At 33.8% G+C, this 20,871-nt stretch overlaps 1 protein-coding gene and 2 long non-coding RNA genes across 5 annotated transcripts in view; all 3 read left to right on the top strand.

The window, feature by feature from the left end:
- The window catches only part of LOC141107641 (immunoglobulin gamma-1 heavy chain-like), a 64,919-nt gene extending 58,134 nt beyond the window's left edge, over nucleotides 1-6,785 (top strand). Inside the window, exons 7-8 of the mRNA XM_073598558.1 lie at nucleotides 4,402-4,455; nucleotides 6,252-6,785. Of these exons, the coding sequence (XP_073454659.1) occupies nucleotides 4,402-4,455; nucleotides 6,252-6,571 (374 nt within the window). The 3' untranslated portion in view covers nucleotides 6,572-6,785. The remainder of the gene's footprint in view (nucleotides 1-4,401; nucleotides 4,456-6,251) is intronic.
- Nucleotides 6,786-10,766: 3,981 nt separating this feature from the next.
- On the top strand, nucleotides 10,767-15,519 carry LOC141141620 (uncharacterized). Of its 2 annotated transcripts, none has more exons than XR_012244174.1 (2): nucleotides 10,767-10,829; nucleotides 14,986-15,519. It is a non-coding gene; the product is annotated as an uncharacterized lncRNA (long non-coding RNA). The 2 variants fall into 2 exon arrangements; XR_012244172.1 differs by lacking the exon at nucleotides 10,767-10,829 and adding an exon at nucleotides 10,912-12,155.
- Nucleotides 15,520-16,578: 1,059 nt separating this feature from the next.
- LOC141141606 (uncharacterized) lies at nucleotides 16,579-20,506 on the top strand. 2 transcript variants are annotated; one of them, XR_012244166.1, is made up of 2 exons: nucleotides 16,579-16,668; nucleotides 19,973-20,506. It is a non-coding gene; the product is annotated as an uncharacterized lncRNA (long non-coding RNA). The 2 variants fall into 2 exon arrangements; XR_012244161.1 differs by lacking the exon at nucleotides 16,579-16,668 and adding an exon at nucleotides 16,737-17,140.
- The last annotated feature ends 365 nt before the right edge of the window (nucleotides 20,507-20,871 follow it).

The following is a 20,871-nucleotide window of genomic DNA, read 5'->3' as shown; positions in this document are numbered from 1 at the left end:
CTACCTTATCCACAAAGGGACAAGATGTTCCCAGCCTATAATGGGCAGTTGATGAATTAACACTAAAGACTGTTCCCCTGAAGTGATCAGCAGGAGCTGTACATGTGAACCAAGTTTGTGCAGGAGGAAGGAAGACAAGGCCTTTGTGTGAATAGGGAGGAAGTTGTCCCCTTTTGTTCTGGACATTTTTTAAGTTGGGCATCCCATAAATTCCCTACCCATCCAAGTTATCAACCCCTAAAAAAACAACAAAAACAACAAAAACAAGCCAAGGATTGTTTTTTCTGTTGGAATGCATGAAGGAAGCTGTGTGCCTGGTTGTGTATCAGTGGGGAATCCTAACTATGCAGGTCCTACGTGGAGTGCACTACACAAATATATGTGGAAGTTGCACTGCCTAACCTACTTGTATTGATTTTTGTATTCCATACATTGCGGAAATGAGCTGTGCTTAAGATACCGTATTTATCGGCGTATAACACGCACAGGTGTATAACACGCACATTCATTTTAAGAGGGAAGTTTCAGGAAAAAACTTATAAATAAGGAACTTTGAAGCAAAATAAGGGTCAGTGTCCATCTGCAGCCTCACCATTGCCATCAATGCAGCCTGATCAATGCCCATCTGCAGCCTCACAAGTGCCATCAATGCAGCCTCATCAGTCCACATCAATGCAGCTTCACCATTGCCATCAATGAAACAGCCTCACCATTGCCATCAATGCAGCAGCCTCAGCTTTGCCATCAGTGCAGCCTAATCGATGCCCATCTGCAGCCTAGAGGGGACAGGGAGGGGGGGCGGAACAAGCGCCAACAGATTGCATACAGTGAGAATCTCCTATGATAGACAGAACAGTGGTCCAATGGCGGCCCAGGAGACGGGACTTCCTATTATAGAAGCCGCCAAGTAAACAGGAGATTCTCACTGAATATAATCTGATGGCGCTCGTCTCGCCCCCCTCCCTGTCCCCTCCGAAGCAGCTAACATTAAAGTATTGGCGTATAACACGCACGCGCTATTTGCACCCGATTTTCATGGTGAAAAAGTGAGTGTTATACGCCAATAAATACAGTATATTTCAATATATGACAAATATAAAAATAATAATAATATACGTGTACTAATGCATATCTTAATGTAGCAAACTATAGATGGTCACTTTGCATTATTTTTATTACATATTAGGTATATTGTTTAAAAGCTGAGGATTTTGGAGGCTAGTAAAACATTCTTCTGTGTCTATAGCCCATAAAAGTTTACTAATGCACCTTTTAAATATATATATATATGCACCATTACCCAATTAACCATATCAAAAAATGAACAAACACAAAAAAAATGCATATTTAGAGGGATACACAAGCAATGAAACATAACTTTTATGACAAGGGACACTGGCAGTGTAAGATTACCATGAGTAAATGAGGCCACTTTAGGTTATTTAATTTGAGCAAAAAAAAATACACTAATGCCGCGTACACATGGTCGGACTTGCCAACGGGACAAGCTCCTTCTGCATTTCCGACGGAAAAATTTAGAGCATGTTCTCTATCTAAGTCCGTCGGAAATGCCGACAGAAAAAGTCTGATGGGGCATACACAAGATCGGATTATCTGACCAAAAGCTCTCATCCGACTTTTTCTGTCAGAAATTCCGACTGTGTGTACGCGGAATAAGAGACCACAAACATTTTCTTGTACTGCAAAGACGAGCAAAGTTTAGGTATCGCAGGCATAAACATAAATGTGTACTACTGAGCTGGAAATATTTACAGTGTAACATATAGTTTTGGTAAGGCTCTACATCACTGTGGTATGTTTTTGGAGATGGAACCCAACTCATTGTCAACAGTAAGTACTATGATTCTGTGCCCACTTATAGTGTACTCTTCAATTTTCATGCCTGCATTTATCATACAGTCCTTTAATTTCTCTCCCTATATAAATCCCACCAGAATTCAGAGGGATGTGACTAAGTGACTAACAAAAACATGCATTTATTCTACTTTAATAATGACCACATTGATCTACTTGTATTGCATTGATGTGTATTTAGCAGGGCTTTTAACTATTTTGAAGGACTCTGAAATGTTATATCTCATTATGCATTAACAATCCATTGGCCATAGGTATATAGAGTGTTGTAGATTAATACAACAAGAAAAACTGGAGAAACTCTAGATATACTCTGCATCCCCATAGCTGCAACTGGTTGCTAAAGTCTCAGCAATGTTCTTGTTGTTCCTGTACAAGGCAGTTTTTGTACTGTACTAAAACATTGTGGTTGATTTTTGGACCAGGAACTCAGCTCATCGTACAAAGTAAGATCTCTTCTCACTAAATTTCTTCATGTTTTAATTATGTTATTTCACATTGTTACCCTCAGTAATTAGCCAAAATCATAATTTCCAGAAATTATGTCTATACATATATTTCAACTATATATATATTAATTTATAACATATGAGCCCAACCTGCATATATGTATCTGTGTTGTAACCTATATTTTGTAGAATAATAGAAAAAAACTATTATTTTCATTTTGAATGCATACTACATCTCCTTATTTTTACTCCCTACTTACAGTAAATAAGTAGATCCTTTCTCACTTAATATGCTCATACTCTGAATATATCACATTGTCACCCTCATTGTTCAATCAAAATTATATCTTTTTTGGTGATGTAGTGTGTATATATATGTATATATTACATTGCCAGAAAATATATCAGCAAAATATATAGCAACGAAACATAACTTTTATGACAAGGGACACTGGCAGTGTAAGATTACCATTAGTAAATTAAGCCACTTTAGGTTGAGCAAATAAAAATACACTAATGCCGCGTACACACGGTCAGGCTTGCCAATGGGAAAAGCTCCGCCGGCATTTCCGACAGAAAAAGTTAGAGCATGTTCTCTATCTAAGTCCGTCGGAAATGCCGACAGAAAAAGTCAGATGGGGCATACACAAGGTCGGATTATCTGACCAAAGCTCCCATCAGACCTTTTCTGTCGGAAATTCCGACCATGTGTACGCGGCATAAGAGACCACAAACATTTTTTTGTACTGCAAAGACGAGCAAAGTTTAGGTATCGCCGACATAAACATAAATGTGTGCTACTGGGCTGGAAATATTTACAGTGTAACATATAGTTTTGGTAAGGCTCTCCATCACTGTGGTATGTTTTTGGAGATGGAACCCAACTCATTGTCAACAGTAAGTACTATGATTCTGTGCCCACTTATGGTGTACTCTTCAATTTTCATGCCTGCATTAATCATACAGTCCTTTAATTTTTCTCCTTATATAAATGCCACCAGAATTCAGAGAGATGTGACTAAATGACTAACAGAAACATATGCATTTATTCTTCTTTAATAATGACCACATTGATCTACTTGTATTGCATTGATGTGTATTTAGCAGGGCTTTTAACTATTTTGCAGGAATCTGAAATGTTATTTCTCATTATGCATTAACAATCCATTGGCCATGGGTATATAGAGTATTGTAGATTAATACAACAAGAAAAACTGGAGAAACTCTAGATATACTCTGCATCCCTATAGCTGCAACTGGTTGCTCAAGTCTCAGCAATGTTCTTGTTGTTCCTGTACAAGGCAGTTTTTGTACAGCACTAAAACATTGTGGTGGATTTTTGGACCAGGAACTCAGTTGATCGTACAAAGTAAGATCTCTTCTCACTAAATTTCTTCATGTTTTAATTATGTTGTTTCACATTGTTACCCTCAGTAATTAGCCAAAATAATAATTTCCAGAAATTATATCTACACATATATTTTAATTATATAAATTTTAATTTATAACATATAACATAGGAGCCCAACCTGTATATATACATCTGTGTTGTAACCTATATTTTGTAGAATAATAGAAAAAAGCTATTATTTTCATTTTAAATGCATACTACATCTCCTTATTTTTACTCCCTACTTATAGTAAATAAGTAGATCTTTTCTCACTTAATATGCTCATACTTTGATTATATCACATTGTCACCCTCATTGTACAATCAAAATGATATATTTTTTTGGCGATGTAGTGTGCACATATATGCCAGTACCAGATTAACCATAGCAAAAAATTAAGAAGCAAATAAAAATGGTCATGGCCATCCATAAAAATGCATATTTAGAGGGATGGACAAGCAACAAAACATAACTTTTATAATAAGGGACACTGGCAGTGTAAGATTACAATTAGTAAATGAGGTCACTTTTGGTTATTTAAATTGAGCAAATAAAAAATACACTAAGACACCACATACATTTTCTTGTACTGCAAAGATGAGCAAAGTTTAGATATCGCAGACACAAACATAAATATGTGCTACTGGGCTGTAAACATTTACAGTGTAACACCTAGTTTTGGTAAGGCTCTCCATCACTGTGGTTTGTTTTTGGAGGTGGAACCCAACTCATTGTCAACAGTAAGTACTGTCATTCTGTGTCAACTTATGTTGTACTCTTCAATTTTCAACATATGCATTTATTTTTCTTTAATAATGGCCACATTATTCTACTTGTATTGCAGTGATGTGTAATTAGCAGGGCTTTCAACAATTTTGAAGTACTTTGTTCTATCTCATTGGGCATCAGTGATCCATTGGCCATAGGTATATAGAATAATATAGACTAATACAACAAGAAAAACTGGAGAAACTCTAGATATACTCTGGATAAAAGTAATATTTGAGGTTGGAGATTTCACTATATACACCACCTCCTTTAAACTAGTTCAAATATTACCAATGACAAAATTGGAGTTTAAAGGTGCAAACAATCAATGAAAATTGATATTACAAAAATATATAATTTTTATTAAGCAGACATAGTTTAGAAAAAGAAAAACAATTTAATATATAAAAAAGAGCACAATAGAGCTCAGTGGTCACAATACAAAAGAATGGTTGCCTCTACATGTTTCACCACAATCGTGTCTTCTTCTGAAGCTTTTGTAGGACCTTAAAACTCGTGTATTAAGGTCCTACCTCAGTGACCACTGAGCTTTATTGTGCTCTTTTTTATATATTAAAATGATTTTATTTTTCCAAATTTTGTCTGCTTAACAAAAATTATATATTTTTGTAATATCAGTTTTCATTGATTGTTTGCACCTTTAAACTCCAATTTTGTCCTTGGTAATATTTTATCTAGATATACTCTGCATCACCATAGCTACAGCTGGTTGTTCTAGTGTCAGCAATATTCTTGTTCCTGTACAAAGTTGTTTTTGTACAGCACTAAAACATTGTGGTGGATATTTGGACCTGGAACTCAGCTAATCGTACAAAGTAAGATATCTTCTCACTAATATTTGTTTTATACATTGTTACCCTCAGTAATTGGCCAAAATAATAATTTTCGGAAAATATATCTATAAATATATTTTAACTATATATATTTTAATTTAGAACGATATAACATAGGAGCCCAACTTGTATATATGTATCTTTGTTGTAACCTATATTTTGTAGAATAATAGATAAAAACTATTATTTTAATTTTGAATGTATAATACATATACTTTCTTTTACTCCCTACTTACAGTAAATCTTATTGTTCATTTTTCCATAGTTATCTGTGTATATTCAGCTCTATGAAAACATTAGTAAAGGGCAAATAGATAGATAGAAAGGTAGATAGATAGATAGATAGATAGATAGATAGATAGATAGATAGATAGATAGATAGATAGATAGATAGATAGATATAGATAGATGTATCCTTTATAGAACTGAACTATGTTTCATTTTTAATCTTCTGCTAACACATACTTTTTGGAGGTTTAGCCTTTTACTAGGCAGGTAATAAAAAATCTATGTAGAAATCATATTTAGATTATTTCCTTAGATAATACATTCATTTTTTAATCTGTGAACTCTGTCATGAGAAATGTATGGGGGCTGCCACTTTTCTGACACTTTTCTAACAATCATTTACTTGTTCCTGGTCTGTGATGCAGACTTAAAAGAGCCACAGCCAGGCAACGCGTAATATTAAAAGAGGGAAAGCAATGGCACCCCCATAATTTGCTCAGTACACAGCGACTTTAATAATAATATATGTTTATGATAGTGAATGCAAAAAAAAAAGAAAACCTAGTATGCTTACTATGTAGCCAGCAGCAAAATAAAAGTGCATAACTTGATAAAAAGTGACCTTGTTATTATCTTCTTAATTTTATGTCTCATTTCTAATGGCATATTTTTTTTTATTTCTACAGCCGGTGAAGTGAAGGCACCAGTTGTGCTTTTCTTTGGTCCATCTAAAGAAGAGTTGGAGAATGCAACAGCCACCTTAGTCTGTACTGCCAGTGATTACAAGCCAAGGACTGCAACAATGGAGTTTCTAGTGGATGGTCAAACTTGGAAGAATGGGGTCTCCACATCACCAATCACCAAACAGAGTGACAGTTCATATATGGAAAGCAGTTTCCTCACCATGACCTCTGATGATTATTGTAAATATAAGGAATATGGCTGCAAAGTGAGGCATCAGGGCAAAGAGTTTATCCAGACACTGACGAGATCAGAGTGTTTCTAATATTCAGCTCATCTCTTTGTATCATCAAGTAGTAGAGTCAGTTGTTTATTATGAATTGATACTATGTGAAATGTAAATGGTTCTTTCTCCTTTATGCTTGGCTTTCAAATCCCTTAGATGTTCCATTTGCAATGTGAAATGCATGGAATATGTAATGTTTCTTTTGTTTTTCCCATGAAGCAATCAATAAATGACTGTTTATGTGTTTATGAAATCTGTGGTATTTCTTCACCTATGTGTATTGATAAGTATACTGATTCTAAAAATGTGGTACACACACATTGGCTAATCACATAACATTATTCAAGTCAAAGGTCTCTTAGTAACATAGTTATAGAACAGGGGGTAAAACACATTCAGGAAGATTCTCCTGCAGCAAATTTTTGGTGAATGTCAGCTTCAAGGCTTTAAAAATACACCTTAGTGTTGAATTAAAGTATATACAATATTGCCACATGGTACTAGGTATTATACTACAACACATAATTATCTCTCTATGTTAGTTAAGCTAAGTCCTACCAAATAAATAAAATTAACATGGTAATAAACATTAGTTAAAGCTATGTGGAGCTTAAAGCTCACAGACATATGAGGTTATGTCATGTACCCAAATATTGGTGTCACTGTGTGGGTGTCTGCATAACTTTTGCAGAGAAATTAGACTATACGCTGTTTGGGATTCGGGATTATGTGTAATCTTTAAAATGTTGCAGATCTCTGTTGTGTTTAATGAATAGTCAGCATTTAATATCCAGTAAAATGGCTGGAGTAACCCTAAGAGTATTTTAAAGATATCTATCTCTTCAAGGAACAATACCTCGTCAATCATCAATCAAATGTCTATAAAAACCTGTACCAAATATTGGTGCTAATGTGGGTGTATCTATGTGAATATTTTTAGAGAAATTAGACTGGTACAGAACTGTTTTTTTTAACTGGATTAGCAGTATTAATTATCCAGTAAACTGGCTAGGGGAAACCCTAAGAGGACACACAAGCATATAAAAGGACAATGATTTAGATATATAGTAATAATCCAAACTTTGTATTCTTCTGTTGAATTTCTTAAAGCTGCCATGTCTGTCATGCCATTTAAAAATGTACATATGTCTTCAAAGAACTATACATAGACTATTCAATACTTTTCTAAACCTCAATAAGTGTAAAAATTAAAAAAAAAAACACATATTAAACAGAGCCCTTCTTAATATTTATTTTGACTACATGCATGTACATACATGCCATCAACCACCAATACATGACTATTTTCCGTGCCCCAATAATCACCATTAAGTTCCAGAGATAATCCACTGACCTTAATCATAGCATCACATAGGTAATCTTTGCCCAGTAAGGCTAAGTACATTTTTTTTAGCCTCAACCATAAACTTCAGCTTGGCCTCTTGCAAGCATTTATGGTGTCCTATGTAGTATTTGTACAGCTCTCAGTCACTGTGGTTACTTTTTGGTGATGGAACCAAGCTTATAGTTAACAGTAAGTATTGTCATTCTGTGTCCACTTGTATGGTGGTTTTCAATTAGCTGTCTGCATTAATCATATAGTCCTTCTCTTTTTCTCCCTATACAATTCCCACCAGAATTCAGGGGGACACGAGTAAAAGAAATAGATGCATTTACTATTCCTGAATAACGTTTAAATTATTCCACATGTAATATATTGATGTGTATTTAGTAAGGCATTCAACAATTTAAAGCACTTTGAAATAGTGGATGTTCTATCTCATTGGGCATTAGTGGTCCACTGACCGCAGGTATATAGACTAGTACAACAATAAAAAACTAGAAAAAATATATATACTTTGCATCCGCATAGCTACAGCTTGCTATTCCAGTCTCAGCAATATCCTTGTTGCTCCTGTACAACACAGTTTTTGTACAGTACTAAAACATTGTGGTGGATATTCGGACCTGGAACTCAGCTCATCGTACAAAGTAAGATCTCTTCACGCTTAATATGCCTATTCTTTGATCATATCACATCACATTGTCACTCTCAGTGTTCAACCAAAATTATATATTTTTGGCAATGTATTTTTGTACTGTATATATTTGCATATGTAATATATATGCTTGTCATCCCTAAATTTCCCATTTTCAGAAGGCGTTGGATGCATATATGGATATCTTAGCTGTCGTTAACAGATCAGGCATAGTGAAATGAATCCCATATGTTTTAGGGTCATTAACCTCCCTGGCGGTTTTCCCGAGTGTGGCTCGGGGTTAAAATTCAGTACCATTAGCGGTAACCCCGAGCCACACTCGGGATCGCATTGCAGGATCCTGGGGCGGCGTTACTTACCTTGTCCCCGGGATCCTGCGATGTCACCCGCAGTGTCCGAGGGCTCCGTCCTCCTCCGAAGCCTCTCCGTGCCAGGCTCCGTTCCCTGCGAGCGTCGCGACGCACGGGGGCGGAGCCTGGCGGCAAATTAAAAAAAAAGTAAAAACCATAACACATACAGTACTGTAATCTTACAGATTACAGTACTGTATGAAATGATTTTACATCCCTTTTGTCCCCAGTGCTTTGGCCCATGCCCTGCATGCAGTTTTACATGATATACACTGTTCTTTCTGCCTGGAAACTGGAGATTGTCCATAGCAACCAAAAAGTGTCCCTTTACGTCAAAAGTGGCTTTAGACCAGCTAGAAAACAGCGATAGTAAATTAGAACACTTGCAGAATTGAGCGATAGTGAATTGTGGGGAAATTTATTTTTTTACTATTTTTTTTTATTTTTTTTTATTATTTATTTTTATTTATTATATTATAATTTATGTTTTTGTGTTTCAAACTTTATCATACCCGGGATATCTACTAGACTCTGGTTTGGACAGATTTAAGTGTGTTATTGTTAAGATTTACAGACCTACAATATAAAACGCCAAATTTCCATGCAAAATAATGGTACCGCTTTCAGCACCTAAAATCCAAAATAATCATACCGCCAGGGAGGTTAAGGAATACACACACAACGAAACCTAACTTTTATGACAAGGGACACTGGCAGTGTAAGATTACAATTAGTAAATGAGGTCATATTTGGTGATTTAAATTGAGCAAAAAAATACACTAAGAGACCACAAACATTTAACATCTATGTAGTATTTGTACAGCACTCAATCACATTGGTTCATTTTTGGTGATGGAACCAAGCTTATAGTCAACAGTAGGTACTATTATTCTGTGTCCATGTATGTCCTACTCTTCAATTTTCATGCCTGCATTAATCATACAATCCTTCTCATTTTCTCCCTATACAAATCCCACTAGAATTCAGAGGGACGTGACTAAATGACTAAAAGCAACATATGCATTTATTTTTTTTAATCATGACCACATTGATCTACTTGTATTGCATTGATGTGTATTTAGCAGGGCTTTCAACAATTTTGAAGGACTCTGAATTGTTCTATCTCATTATGCATGAACGATCCATTGGCCATAGGTATATAGAGTATTATAGACTAACACAACAAGAAAAACTGGAGAAACTCTAGATATACTCTGCATTCCCATAGCTGCAACTGGTTGCTCAAGTTTCAGCAATGTTCTTGTTGTTCCTGTACAAGGCAGTTTTTGTACAGCACTAAAACATTGTGGTGGATTTTTGGACCAGGAACTCAGTTGATCGTACAAAGTAAGATCTCTTCTCACTAAATTTCTTCATGTTTTAATTATGTTATTTCACATTGTTACCCTCAGTAATTAGCCAAAATCATAATTTCCAGAAATTATATTTATACATATATTTCAACTATATATATTTTAATTTATAACATATGAGCCCAACCTGCATATATGTATCTGTGTTGTAACCTATATTTTGTAGAATAATAGAAAAAAAAATATTATTTTCATTTTGAATGCATACTACATCTCCTTATCTTTACTCCCTACTTACAGTAAATAAGTAGATCCTTTCTCACTTAATATGCTCATACTGTACTTTGATTATATCACATTGTCACCCTCAATGTTCAATCAAAATTATATCTTTTTTGGCGATGTAGTGCGATGTACTATATATATATATATATATATATATATATATACATACATATACATATATATATATATATATATATACATATATATACATACAAGTTTAGGTATCGCAAACATAAACATAAGTATGTGCTACTGGGCTGTAAACATTTACAGTGTAACACCTAGTTTTAGTAAGGCTCTCCATCACTGTGGTTTGTTTTTGGAGATGGAACCCAACTCATTGTCAACAGTAAGTACTGTCATTCTGTGTCAACTTATGTTGTACTCTTCTCACTAAATTTCTTCATGTTTTAATTATGTTATTTCACATTGTTACCCTCAGTAATTAGCCAAAATAATAATTTCCAGAAATTATATCAATACATATATTTCAACTATATATATATTAATTTATAACATATGAGCCCAACCTGCATATATGTATCTGTGTTGTAACCTATATTTTGTAGAATAATAGAAAAAAACTATTATTTTCATTTTGAATGCATACTACATCTCCTTATTTTTACTCCCTACTTACAGTAAATAAGTAGATCCTTTCTCACTTAATATGCTCATACTCTGATTATATCACATTGTCACCCTCATTGTTCAATCAAAATTATATCTTTTTTGGCGATGTAGTGTATATATATATATATATTACATCGCCAGAAAATATATCAGCAAAATATATAGCAATGAAACATAACTTTTATGACAAGGGACACTGGCAGTGTAAGATTACCATTAGTAAATTAAGCTACTTTAGGTTATTTAGGTTGAGCAAAAAAAAATACACTAATGCCGCGTACACACGGTCGGACTTGCCAATGGGACAAGCTCCGTCGGCATTTCCGACAGAAAAATTTAGAGCATGTTCTCTATCTAAGTCCGTCAGAAATGCCGACAGAAAAAGTCAGATGGGGCATACACAAGGTCGGATTATCTGACCAAAAGCTCCCATCAGACTTTTTCTGTCGGAAATTCTGACCATGTGTACGCTGCATAAGAGACCACAAACATTTTTTATTTGTACTGCAAGGACGAGCAAAGTTTAGGTATCGCCGACATAAAACATAAATGTGTGCTACTGGGCTGGAAATATTTGATTCTGTGCCCACTTATGGTGTACTCTTCAATTCAATTTTCATGCCTGCATTAATCATACAGTCCTTTAATTTTTCTCCTTATATAAATGCCACCAGAATTCAGAGGGATGTGACTAAATGACTAACAGAAACATATGCATTTATTCTTCTTTAATAATGACCACATTGATCTAATTGTATTGCCGTGATGTGTATTTAGCAGGGCTTTTAACTATTTTGCAGGACTCTGAAATGTTATATCTCATTATGCATTAACAATCCATTGGCCATAGGTATATAGGGTATTGTAGATTAATACAACAAGAAAAACTGGAGAAACTCTAGATATACTCTGCATCCCCATAGCTGCAACTGGTTTCTCAAGTCTCAGCAATGTTCTTGTTGTTCCTGTACAAGGCAGTTTTTGTACAGCACTAAAACATTGTGGTGGATTTTTGGACCAGGAACTCAGTTGATCGTACAAAGTAAGATCTCTTCTCACTAAATTTCTTCATGTTTTAATTATGTTGTTTCACATTGTTACCCTCAGTAGTTAGCCAAAATAATAATTTCCAGAAATTATATCTACACATATATTTTAATTATATACATTTTAATTTTTAACATATAGCATAGGAGCCCAACCTGTATATATACATCTGTGTTGTAACCTATATTTTGTAGAATAATAGAAAAAAGCTATTATTTTCATTTTGAATGCATACTACATCTCCTTATATTTACTCCCTACTTATAGTAAATAAGTAGATCTTTTCTCACTTAATATGCTCATACTTTGATTATATCACATTGTCACCCTCATTGTACAATCAAAATGATATATTTTTTTGGCGATGTAGTGTGCACATATATGCCAGTACCAGATTAACCATAGCAAAAAATTAAGAAGCAAATAAAAATGGTCATGGCCATCCATAAAAATGCATATTTAGAGGGATGCACAAGCAACAAAACATAACTTTTATAATAAGGGACACTGGCAGTGTAAGATTACAATTAGTAAATGAGGTCACTTTTGGTTATTTAAATTGAGCAAATAAAATATACACTAAGACACCACAAACATTTTCTTGTACTGCAAAGATGAGCAAAGTTTAGATATCGCAGACACAAACATAAATATGTGCTACTGGGCTGTAAACATTTACAGTGTAACACCTAGTTTTGGTAAGGCTCTCCATCACTGTGGTTTGTTTTTGGAGGTGGAACCCAACTCATTGTCAACAGTAAGTACTGTCATTCTGTGTCAACTTATGTTGTACTCTTCAATTTTCAACATATGCATTTATTTTTCTTTAATAATGGCCACATTATTCTACTTGTATTGCAGTGATGTGTAATTAGCAGGGCTTTCAACAATTTTGAAGTACTTTGTTCTATCTCATTGGGCATCAGTGATCCATTGGCCATAGGTATATAGAATAATATAGACTAATACAACAAGAAAAACTGGAGAAACTCTAGATATACTCTGGATAAAAGTAATATTTGAGGTTGGAGATTTCACTATATACACCACCTCCTTTAAACTAGTTCAAATATTACCAATGACAAAATTGGAGTTTAAAGGTGCAAACAATCAATGAAAATTAATATTACAAAAATATATAATTTTTATTAAGCAGACATAGTTTAGAAAAAGAAAAACAATTTAATATATAAAAAAGAGCACAATAGAGCTCAGTGGTCACAATACAAAAGAATGGTTGCCTCTACATGTTTCACCACAATCGTGTCTTCTTCTGAAGCTTTTGTAGGACCTTAAAACTCGTGTATTAAGGTCCTACAAAAGCTCCATTCTTTTGTATTGTGACCACTGAGCTTTATTGTGCTCTTTTTTATATATTAAAATGTTTTTCTTTTTCTAAATTATGTCTGCTTAACAAAAAATATATATTTTTGTAATATCAGTTTTCATTGATTGTTTGCACCTTTAAACTCCAATTTTGTCCTTGGTAATATTTTATCTAGATATACTCTGCATCACCATAGCTACAGCTGGTTGTTCTAGTGTCAGCAATATTCTTGTTCCTATGCAAAGTTGTTTTTGTACAGCACTAAAACATTGTGGTGGATATTCGGACCTGGAACTCAGCTAATCGTACAAAGTAAGATATCTTCTCACTAATTTTTTTCATACATTGTTACCCTCGGTAATTGGCCAAAATAATAATTTTCGGAAAATATATCTCTAAATATATTTTAACAATATATATTTTAATTTAGAACGATATAACATAGGAGCCCAACTTGTATATATCTATCTTTGTTGTAACCTATATTTTGTAGAATAATAGATAAAAACTATTATTTTAATTTTGAATGTATAATACATATACTTTCTTTTACTCCCTACTTACAGTAAATCTTATTGTTCATTTTTCCATAGTTATCTGTGTATATGCAGCTCTATGAAAACATTAGTAAAGGGCAAATAGATAGATAGATAGATAGATAGATAGATAGATAGATAGATAGATAGATAGATAGATAGATAGATATAGATAGATGTATCCTTTATAGAACTGACTCCGGATCACCTGTAGAAGAGAAGATTACATCTAAAGGCAGTAATATAGGGGTCAATATTTTGGCCTAACTTAATAAATGTTCCAATTCCAACTGGTCTGCATCCAAAATTAATACAGGTATAATCTAAAATTGTCCTTTGTTTTGGTATTTTGCATAGGAAATACTGAAGCGGTTTTAATTGCCTGTGAAGGTAAAGAAACAAGAGGGTCAATATGTTTAGCACCTTATCAATGATTTTCTTACTCATATACTTATATACAGTACACCTGCCTCTCCTCTTCTATGTTTCATTTTTAATCTTCTGCTAACACATACTTTTTGGAGGTTTAGCTTTTTACTAGGCAGGTAATAAAAAATCTATGTAGAAATCATATTTAGATTATTTCCTTAGATAATACATTCATTTTTTAATCTGTGAACTCTGTCATGAGAAATGTATGGGGGCTGACACTTTTCTGACACTTTTCTAACAATCATTTACTTGTTCCTGGTCTGTGATGCAGACTTAAAAGAGCCACAGCCAGGCAATGCATAATATTACAAGAGGGAAAGCAATGGCACCCCCATAATTTGCTCAGTACACAGCGACTTTAATAATAATATATGTTTATGATAGTGAATGCAAAAAAAAAAAAAACCTAGTATGCTTACTATGTAGCCAGCAGCAAAATAAAAGTACATAACTTGATAAAAAGTGACCTTGTTATTATCTTCTTAATTTTATGTCTCATTTCTAATGGCATGTTTTTTTTATTTCTACAGCCGGTGAAGTGAAGGCACCAGTTGTGCTTTTCTTTGGTCCATCTAAAGAAGAGTTAGAGAATGCAACAGCCACCTTAGTCTGTACTGCCAGTGATTACAAGCCAAGGACTGCAACGATGGAGTTTCTAGTGGATGGTCAAACTTGGAAGAATGGGGTCTCCACATCACCAATCACCAAACAGAGTGACAGTTCATATATGGAAAGCAGTTTCCTCACCATGACCTCTGATGATTATTGTAAATATAAAGAATATGGCTGCAAAGTGAGGCATCAGGGCAAAGAGTTTATCCAGACACTGACGAGATCAGAGTGTTTCTAATATTCAGCTCATCTCTTTGTATCATCAAGTAGTAGAGTCAGTTGTTTATTATGAATTGATACTATGTGAAATATAAATGGTTCTTTCTCCTTTATGCTTGGCTTTCAAATCCCTTAGATGTTCCATTTGCAATGTGAAATGCATGGAATATGTAATGTTTCTTTTGTTTTTCCCATGAAGCAATCAATAAATGACTGTTTATGTGTTTATGAAATCTGTGGTATTTCTTCACCTATGTGTATTGATAAGTATACTGATTCTAAAAATGTGGTACACACACATTGGCTAATCACATAACATTGATCAAGTCAAAGGTCTCTTAGTAACATAGTTATAGAACAGGGGGTAAAACACATTCAGGAAGATTCTCCTGCAGCAAATTTTTGGTGAATGTCAGCTTCAAGGCTTTAAAAATACACCTTAGTGTTGAATTAAAGTATATACAATATTGCCACATGGTACTAGGTATTATACTACAACACATAATTATCTCTCTATGTTAGTTAAGCTAAGTCCTACCAAATAAATAAAATTAACATGGTAATAAACATTAGTTAAAGCTATGTGGAGCTTAAAGCTCACAGACATATGAGGTTATGTCATGTACCCAAATATTGGTGTCACTGTGTGGGTATCTGCATAACTATTGCAGAGAAATTAGACTATACGCTGTTTGGGATTCGGGATTATGTGTAATCTTTAAAATGTTGCAGATCTCTGTTGTGTTTAATGAATAGTCAGCATTTAATATCCAGTAAAATGGCTGGAGTAACCCTAAGAGTATTTTAAAGATATCTATCTCTTCAAGGAACAATACTTAGTCAATCATCAATCAAATGTCTATAAAAACCTGTACCAAATATTGGTGCTAATGTGGGTGTATCTATGTGAATATTTTTAGAGAAATTAGACTGGTACAGAACTGTTTTTTTTAAACTGGATTAGCAGTATTAATTATCCAGTAAACTGGCTAGGGGAAACCCTAAGAGGACACACAAGCATATAAAAGGACAATGATTCAGATATATAGTACTAATCCAAACTTTGTATTCTTCTGTTGAATTTCTTTGTCCGTCAGAAATGCCGACAGAAAAAGTCAGATGGGGCATACACAAGGTCGGATTATCTGACCAAAAGCTCCCATCAGACTTTTTCTGTCGGAAATTCCGACCATGTGTACGCTGAATAAGAGACCACAAACATTTTTTTAACTGCAAAGATGAGCAAAGTTTAGGTATCGCCGACATAAAACATAAATGTGTGCTACTGGGCTGGAAATATTTACAGTGTAACATATAGTTTTGGTAAGGCTCTACATCACTGTGGTATGTTTTTGGAGATGGAACCCAACTCATTGTCAACAGTAAGTACTATGATTCTGTGCCCACTTATGGTGTACTCTTCAATTTTCATGCCTGCATTAATCATACAGTCCTTTAATTTTTCTCCTTATACAAATACCACCAGAATTCAGAGGGATGTGACTAAATGACTAACAGAAACATATGCATTTATTCTTCTTTAATAATGACCACATTGATCTAATTGTATTGCATTGATGTGCATTTAGCAGGGCTTTTAACTATTTTGCAGGAATCTGAAATGTTATATCTCATTATGCATTAACAATCCATTGGCCATAGGTATATAGGGTATTGTAGATTAATACAACAAGAAAAACTGGAGAAATTCTAGATATACTCTGCATCCCCATAGCTGCAACTGGTTGCTCAAGTCTCAGCAATGTTCTTGTTGTTCCTGTACAAGGCAGTTTTTGTACAGCACTAAAACATTGTGGTGGATTTTTGGACCAGGAACTCAGTTGATCGTACAAAGTAAGATCTCTTCTCACTAAATTTCTTCATGTTTTAATTATGTTGTTTCACATTGTTACCCTCAGTAATTAGCCAAAATAATAATTTCCAGAAATTATATCTACACATATATTTTAATTATATACATTTTAATTTATAACATATAGCATAGGAGCCCAACCTGTATATATACATCTGTGTTTCAACCTATATTTTGTAGAATAATAGAAAAAAACTATTATTTTCATTTTGAATGCATACTACATCTCCTTATTTTTACTCCCTACTTATAGTGAATAAGTAGATCTTTTCTCACTTAATATGCTCATACTTTGATTATATCACATTGTTACCCTCATTGTACAATCAAAATGATATATTTTTTTGGCGATGTAGTGTGCACATATATGCCAGTACCAGATTAACCATAGCAAAAAATTAAGAAGCAAATAAAAATGGTCATGGCCATCCATAAAAATGCATATTTAGAGGGATGGACAAGCAACAAAACATAACTTTTATAATAAGGGACACTGGCAGTGTAAGATTACAATTAGTAAATGAGGTCACTTTTGGTTATTTAAATTGAGCAAATAAAATATACACTAAGACACCACAAACATTTTCTTGTACTGCAAAGATGAGCAAAGTTTAGATATCGCAGACACAAACATAAATATGTGCTACTGGGCTGTAAACATTTACAGTGTAACACCTAGTTTTGGTAAGGCTCTCCATCACTGTGGTTTGTTTTTGGAGGTGGAACCCAACTCATTGTCAACAGTAAGTACTGTCATTCTGTGTCAACTTATGTTGTACTCTTCAATTTTCAACATATGCATTTATTTTTCTTTAATAATGGCCACATTATTCTACTTGTATTGCAGTGGTGTGTAATTAGCAGGGCTTTCAACAATTTTGAAGTACTTTGTTCTATCTCATTGGGCATCAGTGATCCATTGGCCATAGGTATATAGAATAATATAGACTAATACAACAAGAAAAACTGGAGAAACTCTAGATATACTCTGGATAAAAGTAATATTTGAGGTTGGAGATTTCACTATATACACCACCTCCTTTAAACTAGTTCAAATATTACCAATGACAAAATTGGAGTTTAAAGGTGCAAACAATCAATGAAAATTAATATTACAAAAATATATAATTTTTATTAAGCAGACATAGTTTAGAAAAAGAAAAACAATTTAATATATAAAAAAGAGCACAATAGAGCTCAGTGGTCACAATACAAAAGAATGGTTGCCTCTACATGTTTCACCACAATCGTGTCTTCTTCTGAAGCTTTTGTAGGACCCTAAAACTCGTGTATTAAGGTCCTACAAAAGCTCCATTCTTTTGTATTGTGACCACTGAGCTTTATTGTGCTCTTTTTTATATATTAAAATGTTTTTCTTTTTCTAAATTATGTCTGCTTAACAAAAAATATATATTTTTGTAATATCAGTTTTCATTGATTGTTTGCACCTTTAAACTCCAATTTTGTCCTTGGTAATATTTTATCTAGATATACTCTGCATCACCATAGCTACAGCTGGTTGTTCTAGTGTCAGCAATATTCTTGTTCCTATGCAAAGTTGTTTTTGTACAGCACTAAAACATTGTGGTGGATATTCGGACCTGGAACTCAGCTAATCGTACAAAGTAAGATATCTTCTCACTAATTTTTTTCATACATTGTTACCCTCGGTAATTGGCCAAAATAATAATTTTCGGAAAATATATCTATAAATATATTTTAACAATATATATTTTAATTTAGAACGATATAACATAGGAGCCCAACTTGTATATATCTATCTTTGTTGTAACCTATATTTTGTAGAATAATAGATAAAAACTATTATTTTAATTTTGAATGTATAATACATATACTTTCTTTTACTCCCTACTTACAGTAAATCTTATTGTTCATTTTTCCATAGTTATCTGTGTATATGCAGCTCTATGAAAACATTAGTAAAGGGCAAATAGATAGATAGATAGATAGATAGATAGATAGATAGATAGATAGATAGATAGATAGATAGATAGATAGATAGATAGATAGATCCTTTATAGAACTGACTCCGGATCACCTGTAGAAGAGAAGATTACATCTAAAAGCAGTAATATAGGGGTCAATATTTTGGCCTAACCTAATAAATGTTCCAATTCCAACTGGTCTGCATCCAAAATTAATACAGGTATAATCTAAAATTGTCCTTTGTTTTGGTATTTTGCATAGGAAATACTGAAGCGGTTTTAATTGCCTGTGAAGGTAAAGAAACAAGAGGGTCAATATGTTTAGCACCTTATCAATGATTTTCTTACTCATATACTTATATACAGTACACCTGCCTCTCCTCTTCTATGTTTCATTTTTAATCTTCTGCTAACACATACTTTTTGGAGGTTTAGCTTTTTACTAGGCAGGTAATAAAAAATCTATGTAGAAATCATATTTAGATTATTTCCTTGGATAATACATTCATTTTTTAATCTGTGAACTCTGTCATGAGAAATGTATGGGGGCTGACACTTTTCTGACACTTTTCTAACAATCATTTACTTGTTCCTGGTCTGTGATGCAGACTTAAAAGAGCCACAGCCAGGCAATGCATAATATTACAAGAGGGAAAGCAATGGCACCCCCATAATTTGCTCAGTACACAGCGACTTTAATAATAATATATGTTTATGATAGTGAATGCAAAAAAAAAAAAAACCTAGTATGCTTACTATGTAGCCAGCAGCAAAATAAAAGTACATAACTTGATAAAAAGTGACCTTGTTATTATCTTCTTAATTTTATGTCTCATTTCTAATGGCATGTTTTTTTTATTTCTACAGCCGGTGAAGTGAAGGCACCAGTTGTGCTTTTCTTTGGTCCATCTAAAGAAGAGTTAGAGAATGCAACAGCCACCTTAGTCTGTACTGCCAGTGATTACAAGCCAAGGACTGCAACGATGGAGTTTCTAGTGGATGGTCAAACTTGGAAGAATGGGGTCTCCACATCACCAATCACCAAACAGAGTGACAGTTCATATATGGAAAGCAGTTTCCTCACCATGACCTCTGATGATTATTGTAAATATAAAGAATATGGCTGCAAAGTGAGGCATCAGGGCAAAGAGTTTATCCAGACACTGACGAGATCAGAGTGTTTCTAATATTCAGCTCATCTCTTTGTATCATCAAGTAGTAGAGTCAGTTGTTTATTATGAATTGATACTATGTGAAATATAAATGGTTCTTTCTCCTTTATGCTTGGCTTTCAAATCCCTTAGATGTTCCATTTGCAATGTGAAATGCATGGAATATGTAATGTTTCTTTTGTTTTTCCCATGAAGCAATCAATAAATGACTGTTTATGTGTTTATGAAATCTGTGGTATTTCTTCACCTATGTGTATTGATAAGTATACTGATTCTAAAAATGTGGTACACACACATTGGCTAATCACATAACATTGATCAAGTCAAAGGTCTCTTAGTAACATAGTTATAGAACAGGGGGTAAAACACATTCAGGAAGATTCTCCTGCAGCAAATTTTTGGTGAATGTCAGCTTCAAGGCTTTAAAAATACACCTTAGTGTTGAATTAAAGTATATACAATATTGCCACATGGTACTAGGTATTATACTACAACACATAATTATCTCTCTATGTTAGTTAAGCTAAGTCCTACCAAATAAATAAAATTAACATGGTAATAAACATTAGTTAAAGCTATGTGGAGCTTAAAGCT

Source organism: Aquarana catesbeiana, linkage group LG01 (genome assembly GCF_042186555.1).
Source record: "Aquarana catesbeiana isolate 2022-GZ linkage group LG01, ASM4218655v1, whole genome shotgun sequence".
Lineage (NCBI taxonomy): Eukaryota > Metazoa > Chordata > Amphibia > Anura > Ranidae > Aquarana > Aquarana catesbeiana.
The sequence above is the reverse complement of the archived record's forward strand: the minus strand, read 5'-3'. Positions and strand labels throughout refer to the sequence as shown.